The sequence below is a fragment of the Malaya genurostris genome, chromosome 2 (assembly GCF_030247185.1).
Source record: "Malaya genurostris strain Urasoe2022 chromosome 2, Malgen_1.1, whole genome shotgun sequence".
In the NCBI taxonomy this organism is placed as follows: Eukaryota; Metazoa; Arthropoda; class Insecta; order Diptera; family Culicidae; genus Malaya; species Malaya genurostris.
In genome coordinates this window covers 177,027,826-177,050,781 of record NC_080571.1, presented here as the reverse complement: position 1 = coordinate 177,050,781, position 22,956 = coordinate 177,027,826, and the positions used below count along the sequence as shown (strand labels likewise).

The 22,956-nt window shown below is 38.0% G+C and overlaps 1 protein-coding gene across 3 annotated transcripts in view; it reads left to right on the top strand.

The window, feature by feature from the left end:
• The window catches only part of LOC131427598 (potassium/sodium hyperpolarization-activated cyclic nucleotide-gated channel 2), a 1,904,453-nt gene that overhangs the window by 1,546,072 nt on the left and 335,425 nt on the right, over window positions 1-22,956 (top strand). For all 3 annotated transcript variants that reach the window (XM_058590944.1, XM_058590943.1, XM_058590945.1), the window contains one exon: window positions 12,558-12,646. In XM_058590944.1, the coding sequence (XP_058446927.1) occupies window positions 12,558-12,646 (89 nt within the window). The remainder of the gene's footprint in view (window positions 1-12,557; window positions 12,647-22,956) is intronic.

Sequence of the window (22,956 nt, the reverse complement as noted above, 5' to 3'; positions counted from 1 at the left end):
ATTCATAATTACTCATGATTTATAGCTCTAGTGTAAGAGTAATCACTAACAATAACGATAGAATTAGCATATATTCAAAGTGTGAAGGATTCAAAAATCCATTGCGTCCAGTCTTTTTTACAAGCCAATATAACGAGAGGTAAACCCACTGCGCTCAATCATTGAAAAAAGTTCTTGTTTCTATGTGCCCGTTTTTCTTGGTATGCATTGTGCGACGGTTCGTTCAACTGAAGCGGATAAAATTTTGAGCGCATTATATGACGCTACATTTCACCTTAAGAATCGAAGGAAATTATTTTAAAGAATACCACAGTATTTCATATGATAGTATGATTGATATGAGAAAGGCATCATAACACCACTAGGTGGATTAAAACAGGTAAATTTAAGGTCGTTGATTTGACTTGTTGTCTAAGCGAACGAGCGTTTAAAATTTTTTCCCTGACAGGACATTTTAAATAGTTGGATTTATGATTTCCATCGCAATTTGAACATGAAAAGGCTATAGCAGGATAAGCATGTAAAATCTGCCCCCAAAGGGAATTCATATTGTTATACCACATTCTAAAGGTCATAGACTGTAAACTATTTTCTCAAAGTTTCAACCCTTTAACTGCCATATTGACGGAGCTAGGGTGGTTCTATTGATTTTTATTTTATTTGATTTTTGAAGAAACTGCTTCTCCGAAAAATTTGAAAAAAATCAGGCATGTTTAAGGCATTATGGGGATGCTTTACAATTTTTTTCAAAATTTTTGAAGATGTATTTCTTTTATTAAAAAATACTAGAAAATTTTGAAACATATTTTTTCCCTCTTCCAATTTTTGCACCACCCTGGATTTTTTAGTGATAAATAAAGAATTTTTGGACATGTTAAAGTGGTATGTTTCCATATTTTTTAAAAATGTGGACGACCATAATATTTGATTTTTTCTAAAAAATCAATAACAGTCGACCATGCGTCCCCATCGAATTCTGAGAGAAGGAAACGCATGGTGCTGGTGCTTTATCTTAGCAGTTTCTAGTAGTAGTCGACCATGCGTTCCCATAAAGTTCTCTTAAAACGGAAACGCACGGTGCTTTGTTCTAGTAGTGTGCAACTCAAGCGCAGGGCTTAGAAATCAAAGTAACGAAAAGAAGGAAATGAGTTTCAACCTTTGCATAATACATACACGATCATACTTCGGGTACAACCTAGAAAGCTACAAAGCGAGAACTTACTGGTATGTGGTTCATATATGAATGGTAGTAATACATGAACGTCGCGAGTATCACACATATGAAATTCGGTTATGGCAGTCAAAAACTAGAGCGAGTGTCAGTTTTTTACGTGTTGCTGATGGATGTAAAGAAAGAATAATGAAAGAAAGAATAATGAAAGAAAGAATGAAAATTTCATTACAGTGTCAAAAGTTATCATAAAGATATGTTATCGAGGGATGTGTACAGTTTTCTGGAAAAATGTATAATAAAGATAAAGTTGGAGTTTTGTGTTTGAAAACTTCAATCGAATATCTTTATGATGGTTTTCATGGTTTGTAGACTGAGAGCGCTGTATATTTATTTATTTATTCTAAAATTTGAAACAACAATAGATATAAAAAAATAGTGATGCGTTATTTTTCATTTTTGAGTTATAACCATTGCATAATTTCAAATCAAGCATTTATCGACCATGTCTATTAAAAAACTTGATTCGCTGAATCGATTTCTTTAATTTTTGGGTATATTGTGTAGAAAGCTCCATATTTTGCAGAAAATATCTGAGAATACATAATTAACTCAGTAAGTGATTTTCACTCTCAGAGGAACGCTTCCAGGTTTTTACAGGTTTAATATGGTCAAATATCATTGAGCTTCGTGATATGCTGGTGTAAATGAGAAAGATTTATTCGTATTTTTGTTCAAATTGCGAACGGGAAGTTCTAATAAGATAATATTATCAATCCTTGGATTGGAACGAGTGCAACAAGTATCGGAATATAGTAGCTCTGGAACAGAAGCTTTTGAAAAGGATGTTCTGCCAAGTAATTTTGGATTTAAAGCTTTATCACGAGATGACCCAATTGAGACACACAGATCACAAAAAAGCTATTCGGGCCGGTAGTAAGTCTCATTTTTAAAAGCTTACAAGTACTATATCGAGTACACTACAAATTCGACTGGATATTTGGGAATCCAGCGCCGTTGCTGTGAATGCGTTATTGGCAATAGAACTGTTGGTTGCTGTTCACACGAGGCCGCCATTATTCACTACCTTTCCTTATGCTCGGTTTTTATCCAGAATTGTGAGACCGGCGAAAATATTGTCAGAAATGCTTAAATCAGAACAGCTACCAAGTGACGATGATAATTCTATAGAATAAACGAAAAGAATCAGAGAGAAAATGTGTGCATTGAAACAGCAATGTATTTTTATAACATTTTTATCCCTTTTCCTATTTAAATGAAAAATACAGTCAATAATTTTTAGAATTTTTTTTTGTGACCTTTCTTACATGAAACTTCTTAATCATTTCATAAAGACAATTGAAGTTTCAATTTAATAATTAACCCTTTTGATTCTTAGTTCTGACTCCTACTGCGTCCATTAGTTCATCCAATAGCAAAATTTTATTAAAAATGATTAAAACATTTCTAAGAAATCGATTCCAACCTTCATCAGTGGCCACTTTTGTTTGACACCAATATAAAAAAGAAAAAATTAATTTCACTGCTGTTTCAACTCGCTATGTATTTAGTGAAATGTACAGAGCTGGCAAAAGATAACCGCGTTGTACGAGACCCAACAGTGCAAAACGATTTGACCATTTCATGAAACACTATCGAATCATCGAATTATATACAGTCACTCGCTCTAGTTCTTGACTGCCGTAACCGAACTGCATATGTGTGATACTCGCAACGTTCATATATTACTACCATTCATATATAAACCACATACCAGTAAGTTCTCGCTTTGTAGCTTTCTAGGTTGTACCCGAAGTATGATCGTGTATGTATTATGCAAAGGTTGAAACTCATTTCCTTCTTTTCGTTACTTTGATTTCTAAGCCCTGCGCTTGAGTTGCATCATAAACTACTAGAACAAAGCACCATGCGTTTCCGTTTTAAGAGAACTTTATGGGAACGCATGGTCGACTACTACTAGAAACTGCTAAGATAAAGCACCATGCGTTTCCTTCTCTCAGAATTTGATGAGAACGCATGGTCGACTGTTATTGATTTTTTAGAAAAAATTTAATATTTTGGTCGTCCACATTTTTAAAAAATATGAAAACATACCATTTTAATATGTCCAAAAATTCTTTATTTATCACTAAAAAATCCAGGGTGGTGCAAAAATTGGAAGAGGGAAAAAATATGTTTCAAAATTTTCTAGTATTTTTTAATAAAAGAAATACATCTTCAAAAATTTTGAAAAAAATTGTAAAGCATCCCCATAATGCCTTAAACATGCCTGATTTTTTTCAAATTTTTCGGAGAAGCAGTTTCTTCAAAAATCAAATAAAATAAAAATCAATAGAACCACCCTAGCTCCGTCAATATGGCAGTTAAAGGGTTGAAACTTTGAGAAAATTGTTTCCAGTCTATGACCTTTCGAATGTAGTATAACAATATGAATTCCCTTTGGGGGCAGATTTCACATGCTTATCCTGCTATAGCCTTTATCAGTGGTTTCATTCATTGGACAAACGTCTTTCGAATGCGATTTACCACAATTCAAGCACCGTATATCCATATGACAATTCTGGTTCCATGGCCGAAGCCTTGGCAACGACGACATTGCGTTAAGTTTGCAATACGATTATGCCGTTTTTAATGGTCCCAATGAATTTTAATGTGGGAAATGAAACACATTTTTTCTAAAATTTTCGAATTGTTTACGTCACTTCGATTGAAGTGTATTAGGTAAAGTTCATGGGAAATTCCAGAGAGTGGTTTAGAAGTACCATTCGCTCTTTTTCCTCATAAGTATTACTTGGGAAGGGGCAAAACCAAGCAATTCTTTTAGTTCATTTTTAATTTCATCAGTACTTTGATCATTTGATAAGCCTTTCAAGACAGCCTTGAAGGGTCTGTCTGATTCTATATCATATGAATAAAATTTATGAAGTTTCACGGACAAACATCGAATAAGACGTTCATATTCTTCGAATCCATAAACCAAGACTCGACATTCTCCCCTTCGTCCGATTTGAAATGAGATTTTCACTTCCGGGAGGAAAGTAGAAAGCTCAGTACGGAATGCTTTTAAGTCGGAAATCATCACCGTCTCTGGTGGCATAGATTGTTGTTTCTTCCCAGAACGACAAGCGTCCATTTTGGGAATTTTTGAAGAATTTTCTTCTATGTCGCTACAATCGGGTTCAGGAAGAATCTCGTAAATATTGTTAGACGGCATAGGATCAACGGAAGGGAAATTCGTCCGTTGTCTTTTATTTTTACATTCAGATTCTATAACATCGTGAATGTTATTAGAAAAATGTTAAATAACGGATTGAATTATTTTTAGCCTTAGACTTGTTGCCTTTCCGGTTGGACGCAGGCATTTTTGAAATGAATGAAATTTGAAATTTCATTAACTAGGCTAAATTAGTCTTTGATTAGACTCCTAGTTTGGAAAAGACTTGATAAAGACTGGTTTTATGGTAGCCTTAATAAAGACTGACCTACAAGGTACTCTTCCAAATCCTTTGCCGTCGTCTATCACCAATAGCTAAGGAATTCGTAGGGCCGTACCAAGCGGGATTTACTCTAGCCCGCGCCAACACGGATCACATATAAGATAAGACAAGTACTCCAGAAGTGTCGTGAATACAACGTACCCACGCATCACCTATTCATTGATTTCAAAGCGGCATACGACACAATCGATCGAGAACAGCTATGCAGATAATGCACGAATACGGTTTCCCGGATAAACTGACGCGATTGGTCAAAGCAACGATGGATAGAGTGATGTGCTACGTCCGAGTATCTGGGATGCTCTCGAGTCCCTTCGAATCTCGGCGAGGGCTACAACAAGGTGATGGACTTTCTTGTATCTTGTTCAATATTGCTGTGGAACGTGTGATTCGAAGAGCGAGGATCGACACGAGTGACACGATCTTCCGAATGTCCGTACAACTTTTGTCGTGAATACGACTTACTTTACTATGGGCGCCTTTTCAAAATTAGCCATATGGAAGAATGGGCAGAACTTAATCGTGAATATCTCGACTTGTATCAATGGCAGCAATATAATTCTTTCACTATTTCATCAAAAATATGATCAGGAATTTAGGACAATATTTTGAACAGTATGAGATAACCACAAACAACTCAAAAATTTAGTTTTCTGAAAATTTTGAAACAACGCGGAAAACTCTTTACTTTTGCTGAGGCTTTTCGCGCAAGGACGACGATTTTGAGGTAGTCAGGCACATATCTTCAACTGAACGTCACAAAAGGGGAACCGTGATCGAAAATCGATCATTTCTTCTTGTGCGTTGGATGAAAGCAGACGTCGGGGCGAGAAGACGCATTCAACCTCAATTCAACCTGGTTCAAAACCTCAAACGCTCAGGTCGTAATTCTCATTTGCCTTCCGGTCGTCAAGGCGAGAGGACGCATTTAACCAGTTTTGCATCATTTGGCACTGCGAGCGGATGTATCGGTTTGTAGGCAAAGCTAGTTTCAATTCCAGCAAGAACGATTGCATCCACTGCTGATGCTTTACATTGAGAAAACAAGAAACGAAAAGTGAACAACATTATATAAAATCAGCCGTTCTAATGGCTATAAATGTTTTCTCAAGAACTAATAAGATTACTTCTTTGCAAATTGAAGGTAGAAATCATCAGTTAAGTGAAAATCCAAAATAATTTGATTTGCTTCGTGCACTTTTCGCTGTGCGAAAATCGTTCTAGATAAATGTTCCGAACTGTGTAAAATATCATAGAGAATTCCACAATTTGGTCCTTCTAAAAGGCAGAAATGATTCCTGTACTGCACCTTGATAATTTCTTTCAATGAAATATGCAAATCCGAAATGAGATAATCGACGTCAAAAATCGTTGAAAATTTTTAGTAGGGAAAACGGAGGAAATTTTCGCAATTCACACAATCGATCAATTATCAATTCGAATTCGAAAGTGTAAAGAAATCGTGTCAGTTTTATTCGTATTCACGACATTCAGTTACGTCTCTGACATTACACACTCGTGTTTTTTGGCTTCGCTGATGATATTGTGACACGTAACCTTGAGAAGATGACAAAAAAACTACATCGGACTGAAAGCTGAAGCTAGGCGTTCGGACTGGCCATAAATGCGTCAAAAACAAAATACATGAGAGAAAGAGGCTCTAGGAAGAGACGGTGACGATATCGAGGTGGTTGACGAGTTCGTGTATTTGGGCTCACTGGTGACCGCCGATAATGACACCAGAGAAATTCATAGACGTATTTCGGTTAGACCGGTTGTTCTCTATGGCCACGAGACCTGGACTATTTTGGCAGAGGACCAACGCGCCCTCAGTGTTTTCGAAAGAAAGGTACTGAGGACCATCTATGGCGGAGTGCAGATGGAAGACGGAACGTAGAGACGAAGTGTGAATCACGAATTGCATCAGCTGCTAGGAGTACCACCTATCGTACGGACAACTAAAATCGGACGTCTACGATGGGCTGGGCATGTCATAAGGATGTCGGACGACAGCCTAGTGAAAATGGTTCTTGTATCTAATCCGACTGGTACAAGAAGAAGAGAAGCGCAGCGAGCAAGGTGGATCGATCATGTGGAGGGTGATCTCAGAGGCATCCGTGCCTTGAGTGGCTGGCGACGAGCAGCCATGGACCGAGTTATGTGGAGACGTATGCTTGATACAGCAAAGGACACCCCAGGCTAATTAGGCTGATCAACTTCTTATTCTTGAAAAAGACTGATTAAATCAGAATATCTTTCCTTGTATAGCCTTGAGAAAAGCTGACTAATTGTTAGTCTTCAAAAAGACTGTGAGTGAGTTAGTGATTCAGGTAGCCTTGAAAAAGACTGAAGCCTTGAATCAATGAAACTCTAGGCAGCCAGAAAAAATTTACGCGTGCGGTGCGAACGACTGTTCAACACCGACTGATGGCAAATCATAAGTTTTGAACCAATGGAGAGGTCAATCCGACTCACGACTGATTTTTAAAAAGGGCGTATGTATTTTTGCATTTTACAAAAATGCCTTTTTCAAATCGTTGCAACTCGGAAACCGTTAATTGTACGAGAATGGCTTTCAGGAAGAAGTTACAGGGAATCAATTGGGCACTCTAAAAATATATACACTGAAATTTTTTTTTGATTTTTTTCTCTATAATTACAAAATAATCCGAACAAGTTAAATAAAAGCAAAATCAGGGTTTTCACTTTTATTGATAATTTTTATTTTAAAGCTTTTATTTAAACCTACAGATTGATGGCCATCAAATCCGTGCCTTTTGAAAAATGAAGAAGTTACACCTAAAACAGTTTACGGGTACATGACAAATTTTCTTCTTCTCGTTGTAATTCGGAAACCGTTCATCGTACAAAAATGGCGTCCAGGAAGAAGTTGTTGGGAATCGATAAAAAATACCCATTTTATCAGATTATTTTGAAATTATTGAAAAAAAATTGCGGGTGGGTAATGTCAGAGACATAACTAAATGTCGTGAATACGAAAAAACTGGCACACTCCCATCACTTTTCCGAATATCATAGTTAGTTGATTGATTGTATGAATTGTGCAAGCTTTCCCATTTTTCACTGCTAGAGTTTGAAGCGATGCACCTACATTAAAGTACAGATTAGTTACAGATTATGAAGTTCGAAAATATGCGATTCTTCTCGAAATTTCAGTACTAGACAATTGCAATGGCCAGGTCGGAAATGTATCGACGATCTTCGGTATGCAAGAGTAATTTTAATAATAATAATGATAATAATAATAATAATAATTATTATTATTATTATTACTATTATTATTATTATTATAATTATTATTATTATAAAGATTAATCTGTATATATGGTAACCCAGTTTCGCGTGGCATAGTTTCACACGACCCCATACTAGTATAAAGATGTATTCAACATCATCACCTCCACTTTCGCATTGCCGTTCGTAATTAAATGTGTTAGTGACGGTGCAAATTATTTTATGTTCCATCTTGATGAATCTTTTGGTAGGAAATATTGAGCTCTGAGATGGTTCTCGTGTGTGTCTTGTTTCGGCAACAGTTGCTCAGAAAATGGTAGGAAAGCGACAAAATTCAACTAGTTCTTTAGGATGATCTTTAGCACCGAAAAGTGCTTTGAATGGCCCTTGCTGGACTTTTTGGCCCAGCCAGTAGGCCAGGCTAAAGTAGCTGCTTTAACTTAAATGACACTATTTCTCACATCACATTTCATTTTATACCTGCTACTGGCAGCGGTGTACGGACAGCCCCTTTGCCAACATTCCTTTTCTTGTTCGCAGAACGGGAAACAGTGAGACGACAGGTCCTCGATGTTGCTCTCGTGTGTCTTGTTTCTGAAATAGTTGCTTAGCAAATGGTAGGAAAATGAACCACATATGGATGCTCTTGTATGAATGCAGACATATCGCGTTCTGATTGGCTGGTGCTGTCATGGGTTAAATCAATCAGGTTTTTCAATAGTGTACTATTGAAAAATTTCAATGTTGTTGCAATACACGTTCAAGTTGAAAATTTTCGATTTTATTGGTAGTTGGATTTTATAAATCCTTCTACAGATCACTGAGCTATGAGCTTTCAAAATACGAGAAAGACAAACGCGCCTTATGCATTATCCTCTTTGATACTGTAACAAGTACATATTCGTAAAATAGTTATTGCAGACTTATCTGTAAAAATATTTAGTTAGTTTATCGTCAGTACCAAAATATTAAATGAATGTCATAAGTAATATCTAATTTATCGTTTGTTTATCTCATAAATTATCCGACGCAAATCAACAACTTGAAGCACCGCAAATGAACTGCATTCAATGGAAGGTTTGCTATAACACCCAACTGAGTTACCCATGGCACTGGCGCTTCGTGATTCGGTGACTCACTCGCGGACATGATAATAGCTTCTGTGACTCTCTCGTTTACATTATAATAGCTTCTGTGACACTCTCGTTCACATGATAATAGCTTTACAGCCGAATGCGGCCACTGACCCTTGGCTAAATGTGTGGGAAAATGTTCGTTTCGCTTTAATACGCGAGGGGGATCTGGTTAGTATGGTTAAGACGGTTCGCTAGAAAAGGATAACCATTGCTGTAATTTGGGTTTCTGTGCGTTTAAACGCAATTAACAAACTTCGCCTTGCAAGTTCCGGTAACGAAGATTACCAAATGCCCGGGTAGTCTGAGGATTTCCAGACCTCGATTTCTCACTTTGGTCTGACTAGTGGAAGAGGCAGGAGTTGTCCGTAATTTGTTATTCGCGACGTGGTGTGTTTGATCAGGTTATAAGTAACATAAAAAGACTTCACGCAATTAGCTAAAGTTTAGTTTTCCTTTCCCAAACAGATAGCTTATATTGTCGATACAGTGGCAGTTAGCGTAGGCAGTGTCGTGTGTGGAACAAAAGTCAAAAGGGTAAGCCTCGTGTTCTCACACTATGTGCTATGTAGAAGGTGCTTATTCGCCATATGGCGTGTAATGTTTAATTTCTATAGATTCGCAACGGTCCGACGTCCGGTACACCTCCAAATCTGGTTAGAGACAACTTCTGACCCCACCGTCAGCTCGCAAGGTTTTCCCGGCGGTACATGTGGCCGGAAGAGGGTCGCTGACGTCATCTTTGCACCCTTAGAAGGACAGACCAGCAATCACGTCATCGTCGACAACTTTCATTTCGGTTACGGCAGGAATTTGCGGCGTTCGTACCACGCCGTGCGAATCTGCGGTAAGGACTTCAGCGTCGGTTCGGTGTGATCGAAGGCGGTCGCACACAGCAGCAGCAGAAGGAGAAACTAATGTCATCCGTTGTTACCGCCATCTGCAGAACCACGTAAAACCTAGGTCGTGAGTAAAACAATTTGCACGTTCTGTTTGTGAATGTCCATGCGCATGTGACTCAAACTAGGGTCACTACCCTCGATATAATTAAGTGAACCCTTTATAAGCATCGGCTGCCAACCGCACGGCAGACCGAGACAAAGCACAGTGAATTAGCATACGAGACACACGAAACAAAGCATCTTAGTGATCACAGAGATTCCGTACAGTAGATACGTGTAGGAGATGAATGTGGAAAAGGGAAAGGAAAGGGACTAAGACTAGGCCTAGGCATGAATGCAAGACCGCGGAAAGCGTAGACACGAATAAATGTAATTGAAAAATAAACCCCAAAAGCCTTTCAACTTGCACGATAATGGGATACAATAAAGCTTAAATTTCTAGTATGCAATGTAGATAGATTTGCTCTATATGAAATCGTCCCGTCTTTAGTTTGCTGGAGAAGTAATTTCATGTTAGCGTTTGGCGTTCCAGATTGTTGATTGTATGTTTACTGGAGAGGTCGACTCCGAAATCGATCCGAACGAATCCCGAACCGTTCTGCTCCTCCGCCTAGATTGAGGTTTCCGAGGTTTACCTATGATGATAATTTCCCCGGAATAGACGATTGCGTTGAGTGCGCGGGAGATCTCAGGTTGCGATTACATCCTTTCTCTGTTTCAAGAGCCGTTTGAGTCAGCTAGCTCGCTTTCCTTCCCTGATTAGGGATAGAATGAACCTTCCCCTTTAAGGTCTCAAGCCGGGCAAACAAGAATTGGCGGGTGATCTCTCAACCAGAGAGTGGCGCATAAATCACCTACTTATTGACGGGGCAGTAAGCTGACCAGTTTTAATACTCGTTTTTACCAAACATTTCAGAAAAGTTTAATTTTGAACTATTTGAGATTATGTCACACAACTGAAAATTTTATCATAAAATTGTGATCATTTTTCCGATGGCATGTCGCAAGAATTATGTTGATTCATTAGATACAGTAGGAGATATTCACGATCACAAACTTATCACTCTCTCAGATTCTAAATTTTGAAAACGCGACCCTAGTAAAGTAAGTCGTATTCACGACAAAATTCAAAAAAAAATTTTAGTGTTTATATTTTTCAGAGTGCCCAATCGATTCCCTACAATTTCTTCCTGAAAGCCATTCTTGTACAATTAACGGTTTCCGAGTTGCAACGATTTGAAAATGACAATTTTTGTGAATTGCAAAAATACATACGCCCTTTTTAAAAATCAGTCATGAGTTGGATCGACCTCTCCATCGGTTCAAAACTTATGGTTTGTCATACCGAAGCCATGTGCAAAGTTTCATCCAAATCGGAGAAGGTCGATTCTGATTTTGTCACTTTTTCGTCTACTCATTCCTGGAATTGCTCATGTATGCTGTCCATGTGATACCTTATTCAATTAAATCTGTGGTTCGAATAGTGAAGTGCGTGGTTCAAGTAAGCTTGTTAAAATAGATACACAACACAGCTCGCTACGCGTCAAACGAATTTTATAATAGTCATATTTTGTTCTTGAGTTGGCAAGCATTGCTCAACTTGATACGCGCTTATTAATCATTGAAGATCGAGCACGTATTGAATGGGAAAAAATCAATACCATACAAAAAACTACAAGGATCAGCCCCATAGGGTAACATTAAGCTCTCTACCATTCTGCGATTTCGTTTGAAGCGATAAACTTTTTCTCATTATCAATCGAGTTCATCTTATAGAAATTCGAAATTGATCTTAAGCACTCAAAATTTACCCTGGGGTAGTTGTCAATTTCCCAGGCGAAACGACATAACATGGAATTTCATCCGAGCCTCGATGACACAAGATCAGAGCATACCAATTAAAGCTTCAAATCGTTTTTTGGCACTTTTCGTCTTGCTGTCTAGCAACAACCTACCTCTAGCATGCTACACGTAGGACTGAAACGTTAGCTATAATTTCGCTTCTATTTATAGATTCGCGTGTTTTAACAACTTCGCTTTGCATCGATTGACCAATCCGAGCGATGCTTTCCCTTTGGTATATCGCTTACTCCTGCTCGCTACTAATCAAAATTTCAATCATTTATAATTGAAAATACGTGGCTAGATACATTCAAATCGAAACTTAGAAATATTTCCAATCAAATGATGAAATAATATTTATAATTGATACAAAATAGACTGATCAGTAAGTGTTTAAAACCTGACCACATTTCTACGTATATTTTTCTTTGAGTTTCTGATTTGCATCCCTATATAGAAAATAGAAATGTGTCAAGTGTCAAGCTTATGTTTACTTTTCAAATAATATCTTTTATGAACATAAATTATTTATCATGCTTGAAATTATATTGAATATACCACACGTGCTTCTCTGTTTGCACGACTGCTAACAATCGTATATATCACGAATGGAAATTTCAAAACTGCACCCTAATTAATTATTACGCCAATACGGTAATACCTTACTGTATTGAAGTAATAATAACTAAAATTAACATATTAATTCAAAATCTGTATTTTAATGGTACATTGACAGGTGATATTGTAATAAAGGAGGGAACAATAGGATCGAAAATGTATTTTATTCAAGAAGGAATCGTTGATATAGTGATGGCGAACGGAGAGGTAAGTTAAACGATAAGTTAAGCATGTAATTTGATATCGAGTGAACATGAACAATAGTGTGAGACAAAGTTGTATGAGCGAAAAATGAAAACGGTTCCTTATTTCGCTCCACAAAACTTTGCGTGTTCCTTTTGGGTACCAAGGGAACTGTGTAAAATTTTGGCTCGATTGGTTAATCTATATTTTCGCACTCGCAAAATAAAATATGTATGGGATTGAGTTAAAGAAAACTGACTTATTTAAAAAAAAAGTGCCTAGCCTAGGTATTACATTCTTGTAGTGGAATTTGATCTTCAGTTTCAACAGACTTCGAAGCCGATTCAGAGTGTATATAGCCATTGCATGGCTGGTGCTACGATTCTACTAACACTACGAATCCTTCCAGGTCGGGCTCGAACATACGATAACTGGTTTGTAAGTCCAAGCCCTAAGCAATGAATAGCCAACTTAATATATCTTGCACCACCACTGCTGGTAATCGTAATATGATTTAACTTTCTTTTATTGTGCTATAAAGGATGATTTGAATTGTTTGATGTCATAAATATACGAGGTCTGTTCAAAAAGTACCGGAATTATCATTTTTCTAAAAAATATTTATTTATTCGTCTACATCTATATGGTCCCCTTCAAAGTAATCCCCCATAGATATAATACACTTATGCCAGCGTTTTTTCCAGTCTTCGAAACACCCCTGATAGTCACTTTTTGTAATGCTCTGTAGCACTCTCAGCGATTCTGCCTTTATCTCTTCAATCGATGAAAAACGCTGTCCTTTCATGGGTCTCTTCAACTTTGGGAACAGGGAAAAATCACACGGAGCGATATCTGGTGAATAAGGAGGTTGGGGCATGATTAAGCGATGGTAATGCGTTTGTTTTTTTGATCAAAATTCAGCAGTTTTGGAACGAATTTTGCTGCCACTCGTTTCATGCCCAAAACATTTGAAAAAATATGATGGCATGAGCCAACTGATATGCCAACTTCATAAGCAACTCCTCTAATAGTGATTCGGCGATCATCCATAATCATTTTTTCCACTTTTCCCACATTTTCATCGATTATTGGTAATATATAACACACTCTAGGGAAACAACAAATATAGCTTTCAAACTTGAAGAAATTCGATTCAGGTAGCTTTGACAATGTTTCAGGTAAATTCAAGTGCAATTACTTTGTTTATCACCAAATTGTCATATGATTTACAGGTTTGAAATCATTCCTATTTCATTTTATAGCACGAACACTTCCTTACTCTTAACTATACGGGGCCGGGTGTCAATTAAAAACTGCAAAACTAGCAGCGTAGCGTAGGCTTCTTTCGTAATTTTGAACGATGATAACTCTGTCATTTGTAGATGGAGTAATATAATAATAATAATAATAATAATAATAATTATTATTATTATTATTAATATTATTATTTTTGTTATTATTATTATTATTATTATTATTATTATTATTATTATTATTATCATTATTATTATTATTATTATTATTTTTATTATTATTATTATTATTATTATTTTTATTATTATTATTTTTTGTATTCAATAATATAATATAATATTAAGGCACACTGCTTAAGTATTATTATTATTATTATTATTACTATAATTCTTATTATTATTGTTATTATTATTTTTCGCTTCTACGCATATTATTCGCTTTTACAACAGCGATAAATCCCACAATTTCGTGTTACCCGAGATACAACTCATACATCGAATTAATTCACCCGTATCTTACCGTTATAGGAGCGATGATCAAAAAATCACCATCGATGATATGCAGATAGCAGTGCATGACTACCTACAATCGAAGGTAATCAGGAATCAGAACTAATTGGCTCAAGTGGCACGTTCCCCTAGTTGTTTGGAGATTTGCGAACCGCGAATACGGTACCAATAGCGTGCAGCGGCTCCTGAGTGTCATCGCTGTGATCGATGGATAGGTACGATTCGAATCATTTGTTGGTTACCTGTTGGGCAATTTGCCCATATCTCTCCCCGGCTATAGACATGGTCCTTCGAACCGGATAGATGTCCATAGGAATCATCCGTCGATCCAGCATATGCTCTTCGACTAACTCAAAATAGCATGGTGAACTAGCCATTGTAGTATAACAAGTACAAGGCATTCATAATACTACACTAAAATGAGTGCGGTTCCAAAACACTTAAATGCGCAAAGTTCATTTCTGTTGTTCTATGTAAAGGTTTTCTAAATTACCCATTCTTGGGTTAACTAACCTCCACATGTACTCAATGTACATGTTTTCATTGCTATGGATATACGAGATTGCCGCGCGATGTCGCTTGGGTACATCATGACTTGTCTGAGCATGCTTTCTGACTGATTCAATATATTGAAATAGGCTACCGTGAGCAATGTAAAAGCTTCACTAATATACTGTCTGTACTAGCTAATATCTAGCGAATTATATTATAGGAAGATCTTGTGGTATGATTTCGGCCGGATCTTTATCTATGATAAAATTAGGCTGTTGCATGTCCCCTTACTTACTAAGCTTGATGATACCATCAAGTTGATAGCGCGGGTAGTAAAAGAAAAGATTTAGTGAATATCCACCGATTTATTGACCATAGTTAAAGAATTTTTCGCTGTCTCGTTGGAGTTTTGGGTGTCATCGAAATTACTTCATTATCCGGCACAATGTATTCAGGTTTCTAACGTATCTTCAAAATATTTCATCTGATTTAGTGGTTGTTTTCTCCGTAATATCTTATATCGTGTTGGACTAAACAATTAACATTACATTTTATATGCTTGCTCATGGCATTCAGTTGAGCTTTGAAGATGCCCACTGATCACACGAAGTAGCACCTTGTATTGTTGTTTCACATCCGCGCTGATCATTTTTAACGGTGTCGACTGTGTTTACTTCCTTCTTGTCTTATTGCGTGTAAAGCATTGGATAGCACTTTGGACTGTTGTGGTACACACGCGCAAGTCATCTTCAACGGTGTCGCCTGCGTTTACTGCATTTCGTTATCTTGGTCTAAAATACCGGATATACATATTTTTCTTTATTTTTTGGCCCGATTTCCCAGCTCTTGTGTTTATCCTTCCGACATCTTGATGGTTCCACGATTCTCTTTGTCTTCAACTTGCCATCGCATTCGACCACACTTCTCTTTCTGTTAGGCAGCTTTGCTATGCTACCGACATTCTTCCTTCTTGCACGACCGCATTTAATATGTTGGGCACACAAATTACTTCACTAAAATCTCCTAGCTATTTTGTGTACCTGTTTTATTTTTAATATATATTTTCAGATTATTGTTTACTTTTTGCTTGTAACATTTTTAAAAATGGCTGTAATTACATATCTTTCTGACCTTGATTAAATGGACATTTTTCTATTTGTGTATTCATTTTTAGTTTTGGCTCTGAACCTCATTTTCTTTTCTTACTTCCGCATTGTACTGTTATTCTTAAAATAGTTTCTTCCATATTTATATATTTGGCATTCAGTTTACTGTCCCCATCCTACTTTCCTCTTCCTGTAAAAGACTCGGAGACCCATAGTGTTATATACCATTCGACTCAGTTCGACGAGATCGGAAAATGTCTATGTGTGTATGTGTGTATGTGTGTGTGCACTTTTAGAAAATATTTGAACGCGCTCAATTTTCTCAAAGATGGCTGAACCGATTTGAACAAACTTAGGTTCGCTTGAAAGCTACTGTCGGGCCATTGATCAAGTTCGAAGATCAAATGGCTGTGACTTTTGGTTCCGGAGATATGATTGTATAAATGACGTAACCGACAAAAAGCGTTGTATTTGAACGCGCTCAATTTTCTCAGAGATGGCTGATCCGATTTTAAAAACTTGGGATCGTTTGAAAGCTACTATCGGACCATTGATCAAGTTCGAAGATCAAATGGCTGTGACTTTTAGTTCCGGAGATATGATTGTACAAATGATGTAACCGACAAAAGGCGTTGTACTTGAACGCGCTCAATTTTCTCAGAGATGGCTGGTCCGATTTTAACAAACTTAGACTCGTTTGAAAGCTACTGTCGGGCCATTGATCAAGTTCGAAGATCAAATGGTTGTGACTTCTGGTTCCAGATATATGATGGTATAAGTGACGTAACCGACAAAACACGTTGATTTTTACCGCTCTTATATATATAAGGGTGCCAAAATTTTGGGATCACCTCTATTTTCGTTAGGTTCTAGTGCTCAAAAGTTTAAGCACCTCGAAAAAAGTCTTCATGCAAAATTTGACCTAAATCGGACATGCCTAAGGGGTGCTGCCCGGTGGTAAAGGTTTGACAATTTTCGATCTTGAAAAAGCACCATAGGGGGGAGTACATGAAATTTCCAAAATCGAAAATTTTTTTTGATGCCGAAACTCTTAAAACTGCATGAAACATCAAAATTTAGTGTCATCTCAAAAAAAATATTTTCTTAAAAAATCAACTTTCTGGGACTTTTTCATATTTTTTCTAAGTCCCAAAAAGTCGACTTTTTCAACAAATTTTTTTTTCGAGATGACACTAAATCTCGACGTGTCATGCAGTTCTAAGCCTTTTGGCATCAAATTTTTTTTTCGATTTCTAAAATTTCATGTACTCCCCCTATGGTGATTTTTCAAGATATATGAAAATACCACTAAGTGGACTAAGAAGGCTTTTTGCCTTTCTCTATAGAAAGGTATTAGAAATGCTGGGAAAACCGACTTTCGAACGGAGCCTCGGAGACCCATAGTGTTATATACCATTCGACTCAGTTCGACGACATCGGAAAATGTCTGTGTGTATGTGTGTGTATGTATGTGTGTGTATGTGTGTGTACTTTTCGAAGATATTAGAACGCGCTCAATTTTCTCAGAGATGGCTGAACCGATTTGAACAAACTTGGGCTCGTTTGAAAGTTACTGTCGGGCCTTTGATCAAGTTTGAAGATCAAATGGCTGTGACTTTTGGTTCCGGAGATATGATTGTATAAGTGACGTAACCGTCAAAAAGCGTTGTATTTGAACGCGCTCAATTTTCTCAGAGATGGCTGATCCGATTTTAACAAACTTGGACTCGTTTGAAAGCTACTGTCGAGCCATTGATCAAGTTCGAAGATCAAATGGCTGTGACTTTTGGTTCCGGAGATATGATTGTATAAGTGACAGAACCGACAAAAAGCGTTGTATTTGAACGCGCTCAATTTTCTCAGAGATGGCTGATCCGATTTTAACAAACTTGGGCTAGTTTGAAGGCTACTATCGGGCCATTGATCAAGTTCGAAGATCAAATGGTTGTGACTTTCGGTTCCAGCTATATGATGGTATAAGTGACGTAACCGACAAAACACGTTGATTTTTACCGCTCTTATATAAGGGTGCCAAAATTTTGGGATCACCTCTATTTTCGTTAGGTTCTAGTGCTCAAAAGTTTAAGCACCTCGAAAAAAGCCTTCATGCAAAACTTGACCTAAATCGGACATGCTTAAGGGGTGCTGCCCGGTGGTAAAGGTTTGACATTTTTCGATCTTGAAAAAGCACCATAGGGGGGAGTACATGAAATTTCCAAAATCGAATTTTTTTTGATGCCGAAACTCTTAAAACTGCATGGAACATCGAAATTTAGTGTCATCTCAAAAAAATTTATTTTTGAAAAAATCAACTTTCTGGGACTTTTTCATATTTTTTCTAAGTCCCAAAAAGTCGACTTTTTAAAAAAATATTTTTTCCGAGATGACACTAAATCTCGACGTTTCATGCAGTTCTAAGCCTTTTGGCATCAAAATTTTTTTTTTCGATTTCGAAAATTTCATGTACTCCCCCCTATGGTGATTTTTCAAGATATATGAAAATTCCACTAAATGGACTAAGAAGGCTTTTTGCCTTTCTCTATAGAAAGGTATTAGAATTGCTGGAATAACCGACTTTCGAACGGAGCCTCGGAGACCCATAGGGTTATATACCATTCGACTCAGTTCAACGAGATCGGAAAATGTCTGTGTGTATGTGTGTGTGCACTTTTAGAAGATATTTGAACGCGCTCAATTTTCTCAGAGATGGCAGAACCGATTTGAACAAACTTGGGCTCGCTTGAAAGCTACTGTCGGGCCATTAATCAAGTTCGAAGATCAAATGGCTGTGACTTTTGGTTCCGGAGATATGATTGTATAAATGACGTAACCGACAAAAAGCGTTGTATTTGAACGCGCTCAATTTTCTCAGAGATGGCTGATCCGATTTTAACAAACTTGGGCTCGTTTGAAAGCTACTGTCGGGCCATTGATCAAGTTCGAAGATCAAATGGTTGTGAGTTTTGGTTCCAGATATATTTTTTTTTATTCAAGAATATAATGTTTAAGGCACACTGCTTAAGCTCTAAGATGCCAAGGGCTTTTACTAATTTGAAATTTACGACTAACTTAAAACTAGGGTTGTATCATTAAGGCCATCGTCCAAGTACCATGCGCGCGGGTGGTTTTAGGAAATTTTCGATGGAAATTTCGAAAAATTTGACAAAACCAAAAACATACAGACCTTCGAAATACTTTTATCTATCTACAGGGTGAAAATGACTGAAAAATTCGGAGGATTTTACGAGTCTTATCAAAAATAGCGCTGAAAAAATGAGCTTTTTCTGTAATTTTTCACAATTATTTGAAAAAATAATTCGATGGAATGAAATTTTTTTTTTCAAAAAAAACCTCATGCTGGCAACAAGGATCACATTCGAAAACATTTTTGGAAAACTTTTTCACGTTTTCCATGGAAAATCAACGAATTTCATATAACCGATTTCGTGGAAATTTTTGAAATTCGTGGATTTTCTATGAAAAGCGTGAAAAGGTTTTTACAAAAATGTGTCCGAATGTAATCTGTGTATTCATAATAAAATTTATTTGAAAAAAAAAAGTTTATGTCATCGCTTTATTTTTCCAGATAATTGTGAAAGATAAAAAAAACACTCATTTTTCAGAGCTATTTTTGATAAGACTCGGAAAATCCTCCGAATTTTCCAGCCATTTTCACCCTGTAGATAGATAAATGTATTTCAAAGGTCTGTATGTTTTTGGTTTTGGCATATTTTTCGAAATTTCCATCGAAAATTTCCTAAAACCACCCGCGCGCATGGTACTTGGACGATGGCCTTAAGTAATGTCATATTTGGGTCGCAGTGGTTGACTTTGGCAGATCCAGCCTTCATGTGGTGATCGGCCGGTGATCTGAATATTTCATGAGAGTCTTCCATATGGCGTTGGTGAATATTCATGTTGGCCGCATTCTTCGGTCCGTGTGGGTCCGCGGGAAACACCCCCAGGTTACGAATACCCGGCGGGTGGCCCGCATGCTGTTGATAAGATTCCGTGGGCGATGATGGTGTTGTTACAGAAGAAAATGAAAAAAAAATATAGCGAAGTAAATATTGCGTAAAACGGAGTAAAAAGGGGATATGGGAATGAAATGACTAAAACGACAGAGATCTAATTAGTTGACATCGAGATGGTGAAGAGACGGGGAGGGGGGAAGCGAAGGTTAGTGACAGCAAAAAGATCTTGTTAGTTCCGATGAAGATGGTGGACAGATGAGGAATCGGGATAATCGGCGGAAGTTAGTGTCGAACCTGCAGTTGAGAAATAATTCTTAGCCACAGTTGAAACAACGTCGATAAATAGGAGGAACTTTCTAAGCCAGATGTAACAGATTACACTTGTATATTAATGTGTTTGAGAAACTGGTATATGAGAAGCATATATGAACTATCCCGACTCGCCAACACATCCCGAACCGGAACCTCAGGCGGTCTACCCCGGGCCCTGAGGGATTCCAGTAGCTTCGACCTGGCGTCGCGATACTCTACGCACGACCACACGACATGCTCGATGTCCTGATAACCGTCGCCACAGGTGCAGAGCCCGTTCTCCACGATCCCGATACGCCGGAGATGTGCGTTGAATGTATAGTGATTTGACATGAGTGACATAACGCGAATGAAATCACGACTCACGTTCATCCCCTTGAACCAAGGTTTCGTCGATACCTTAGGGATAATGGAGTGTAGCCATCGTCCCAGTTCGTCATTGCTCCATGAAGTTTACCAACTTTCGAGAGTTTTCTGACTAGAGATACTGAAAAATTCATTGAAGCAGATTGGTCTTTCATAAATATCACCTTCTAATGCGCCCAATTTAGCCAATGAGTCTGCCTTTTCATTGCCCGGAATGGAACAATGCGAAGGGACCCAGACTAACGATATTAAATAAGACCGTTCAGATAAAGTACTCAAATGTTCCCGTATTTTCCCCAGGAAATATGGGGGACACTTTCCTGGCTTCATTGCCCGAAGAGCTTCTATTGAGCTTAGACTGTCCGTGACAATGAAGTAATGGTCTTTGGGCAAGGTTTCAATGATCTCGAGGGTGTACTGAATAGCAGCTAATTCTGCGACGTAAACTGAAGTTGGATCACTGAGTTTGTAAGAAGCGGTGATGTTTTGATTGAAGATGCCGAAGCCTGTGGACTTGTTAATGTTTGATCCGTCAGTGTAAAACACCTTTTCACAGTTGACTGTTCTAAATTTATTATAAAAAATATTTGGGGCCACTTGAGGGCGCACGTGAGCCGGAATTCCACGAATTTCTTCTCTCATGGATGTGTCGAAAAACACAGTAGAATCAGAAGTATCCAAGAAATGAGCACGGTTGGAAACAAACGAAGAAGGATTAATATTCTGAGCCATGTAATCAAAATGCAAGGACATAAAACGGGTGTGAGAATTAAGCTCAACTAACCTTTCGAAATTTTCAATCACCAGAGGATTCAAAATGTCGCATCGAATGAGCAAACGATATGAGAGATCCCAGAACCGGTTTTTCAATGGGAGAACACCCGCCAGCACTTTGAGGCTCATCGTATGAGTTGATTGCATGCAACCTAAGGCAATACGCAAACAACGATACTGAATTCTTTCCAGCATGATGAAATGAGTGTTCGCCGCGGATCGGAAGCAAAAGCATCCGTATTCCATCACGGACAATATCGTTGTTTGGTACAGCCTGATCAGGTCTCCTGGTTGGGCACCCCACCACGACCCGGTTATTGTACGAAGAAAGTTGATTCTTTGTTGGCATTTTCTTTTCAGATACCTAATGTGACATCCCCAGGTGCCTTTGGAGTCGAACCAGACCCCGAGATATTTAAATGTGAAGACCTGAGCTATGGTTTCACCCCCTAGTTGAAGCTGTAATTGTGCTGGTTCTCGCTTTCTCGAAAATACAACCAGCTCAGTTTTCTCCGTAGAGAATTCGATACCCATTTGAAGAGCCCATGTGGATAAGTTGACAAGAGTATCTTCTAAAGGCCCTTGCAGATCGCCAGCTTTGGGTCCTATAATAGACACAACGCTGTCGTCGGCAAGTTGTATTAGCGTGCAAGATGTGTTGATACATTTATCGATGTCGTTTACGTAAAAAATGTATAGAAGGGGGCTTAAGCATGAGCCCTGAGGAAGACCCATGTAACTGAATCGTATTGTCGACAAATCACCATGCGCGAAATACATGTGTTTCTCAGACAATAGATTATGTAAAAAGTTGTTCAAAACTGGCGAAAGACCATGCTGATGCAGCTTCTCAGATTAGATATTTATAGAAACTGAGTCAAAAGCCCCCTTAATGTCTAGGAAAACTGACGCCATTTGTTCTTTACGAGCAAATGCCATTTGAATTTCTGTTGAGAGCAACGCAAGACAATCGTTCGTTCCTTTACCCCTGCGGAAACCAAATTGTGTATCTGAAAGTAAGCCATTAGTTTCGACCCAATTGTCTAGACGGAAGAGAATCATTTTTTCGAACAATTTCCGGATACAGGAAAGCATAGCAATCGGCCGATACGAATTGTGATCGGAGGCTGATTTTCCTGGTTTTTGAATGGCGATCACTTTCACTTGTCTCCAGTCATGTGGAACAATGTTGTCCTCAAGGAACTTATTGAATAAACTCAACAAGCGCCTTTTGGCGGGGTCTGGCAGATTTTTCAACAAGTTGAATTTTATTCTGTCTAATCCCGGGGCTTTATTGTTACATGACAAGAGTGCAAGTGAGAGCTCTACCATCGAAAACGGTGTTTCGGTTGTATTTGGTGTCGCGGCGCGGGTGATCTTCTGTTCCGGAACAGAGTCTGGGCATACTTTTTTAGCGAAATCGAATATCCAGCGGTTGGAATATTCCTCGCTTTCATTCGTGGTGTTCTGATTGCGCATTCGTCGGGCTGTGTTGCAAAGAGTACTCATAGATGTTTCTTTCGTTAAGCCGTCTATAAACCGACGCC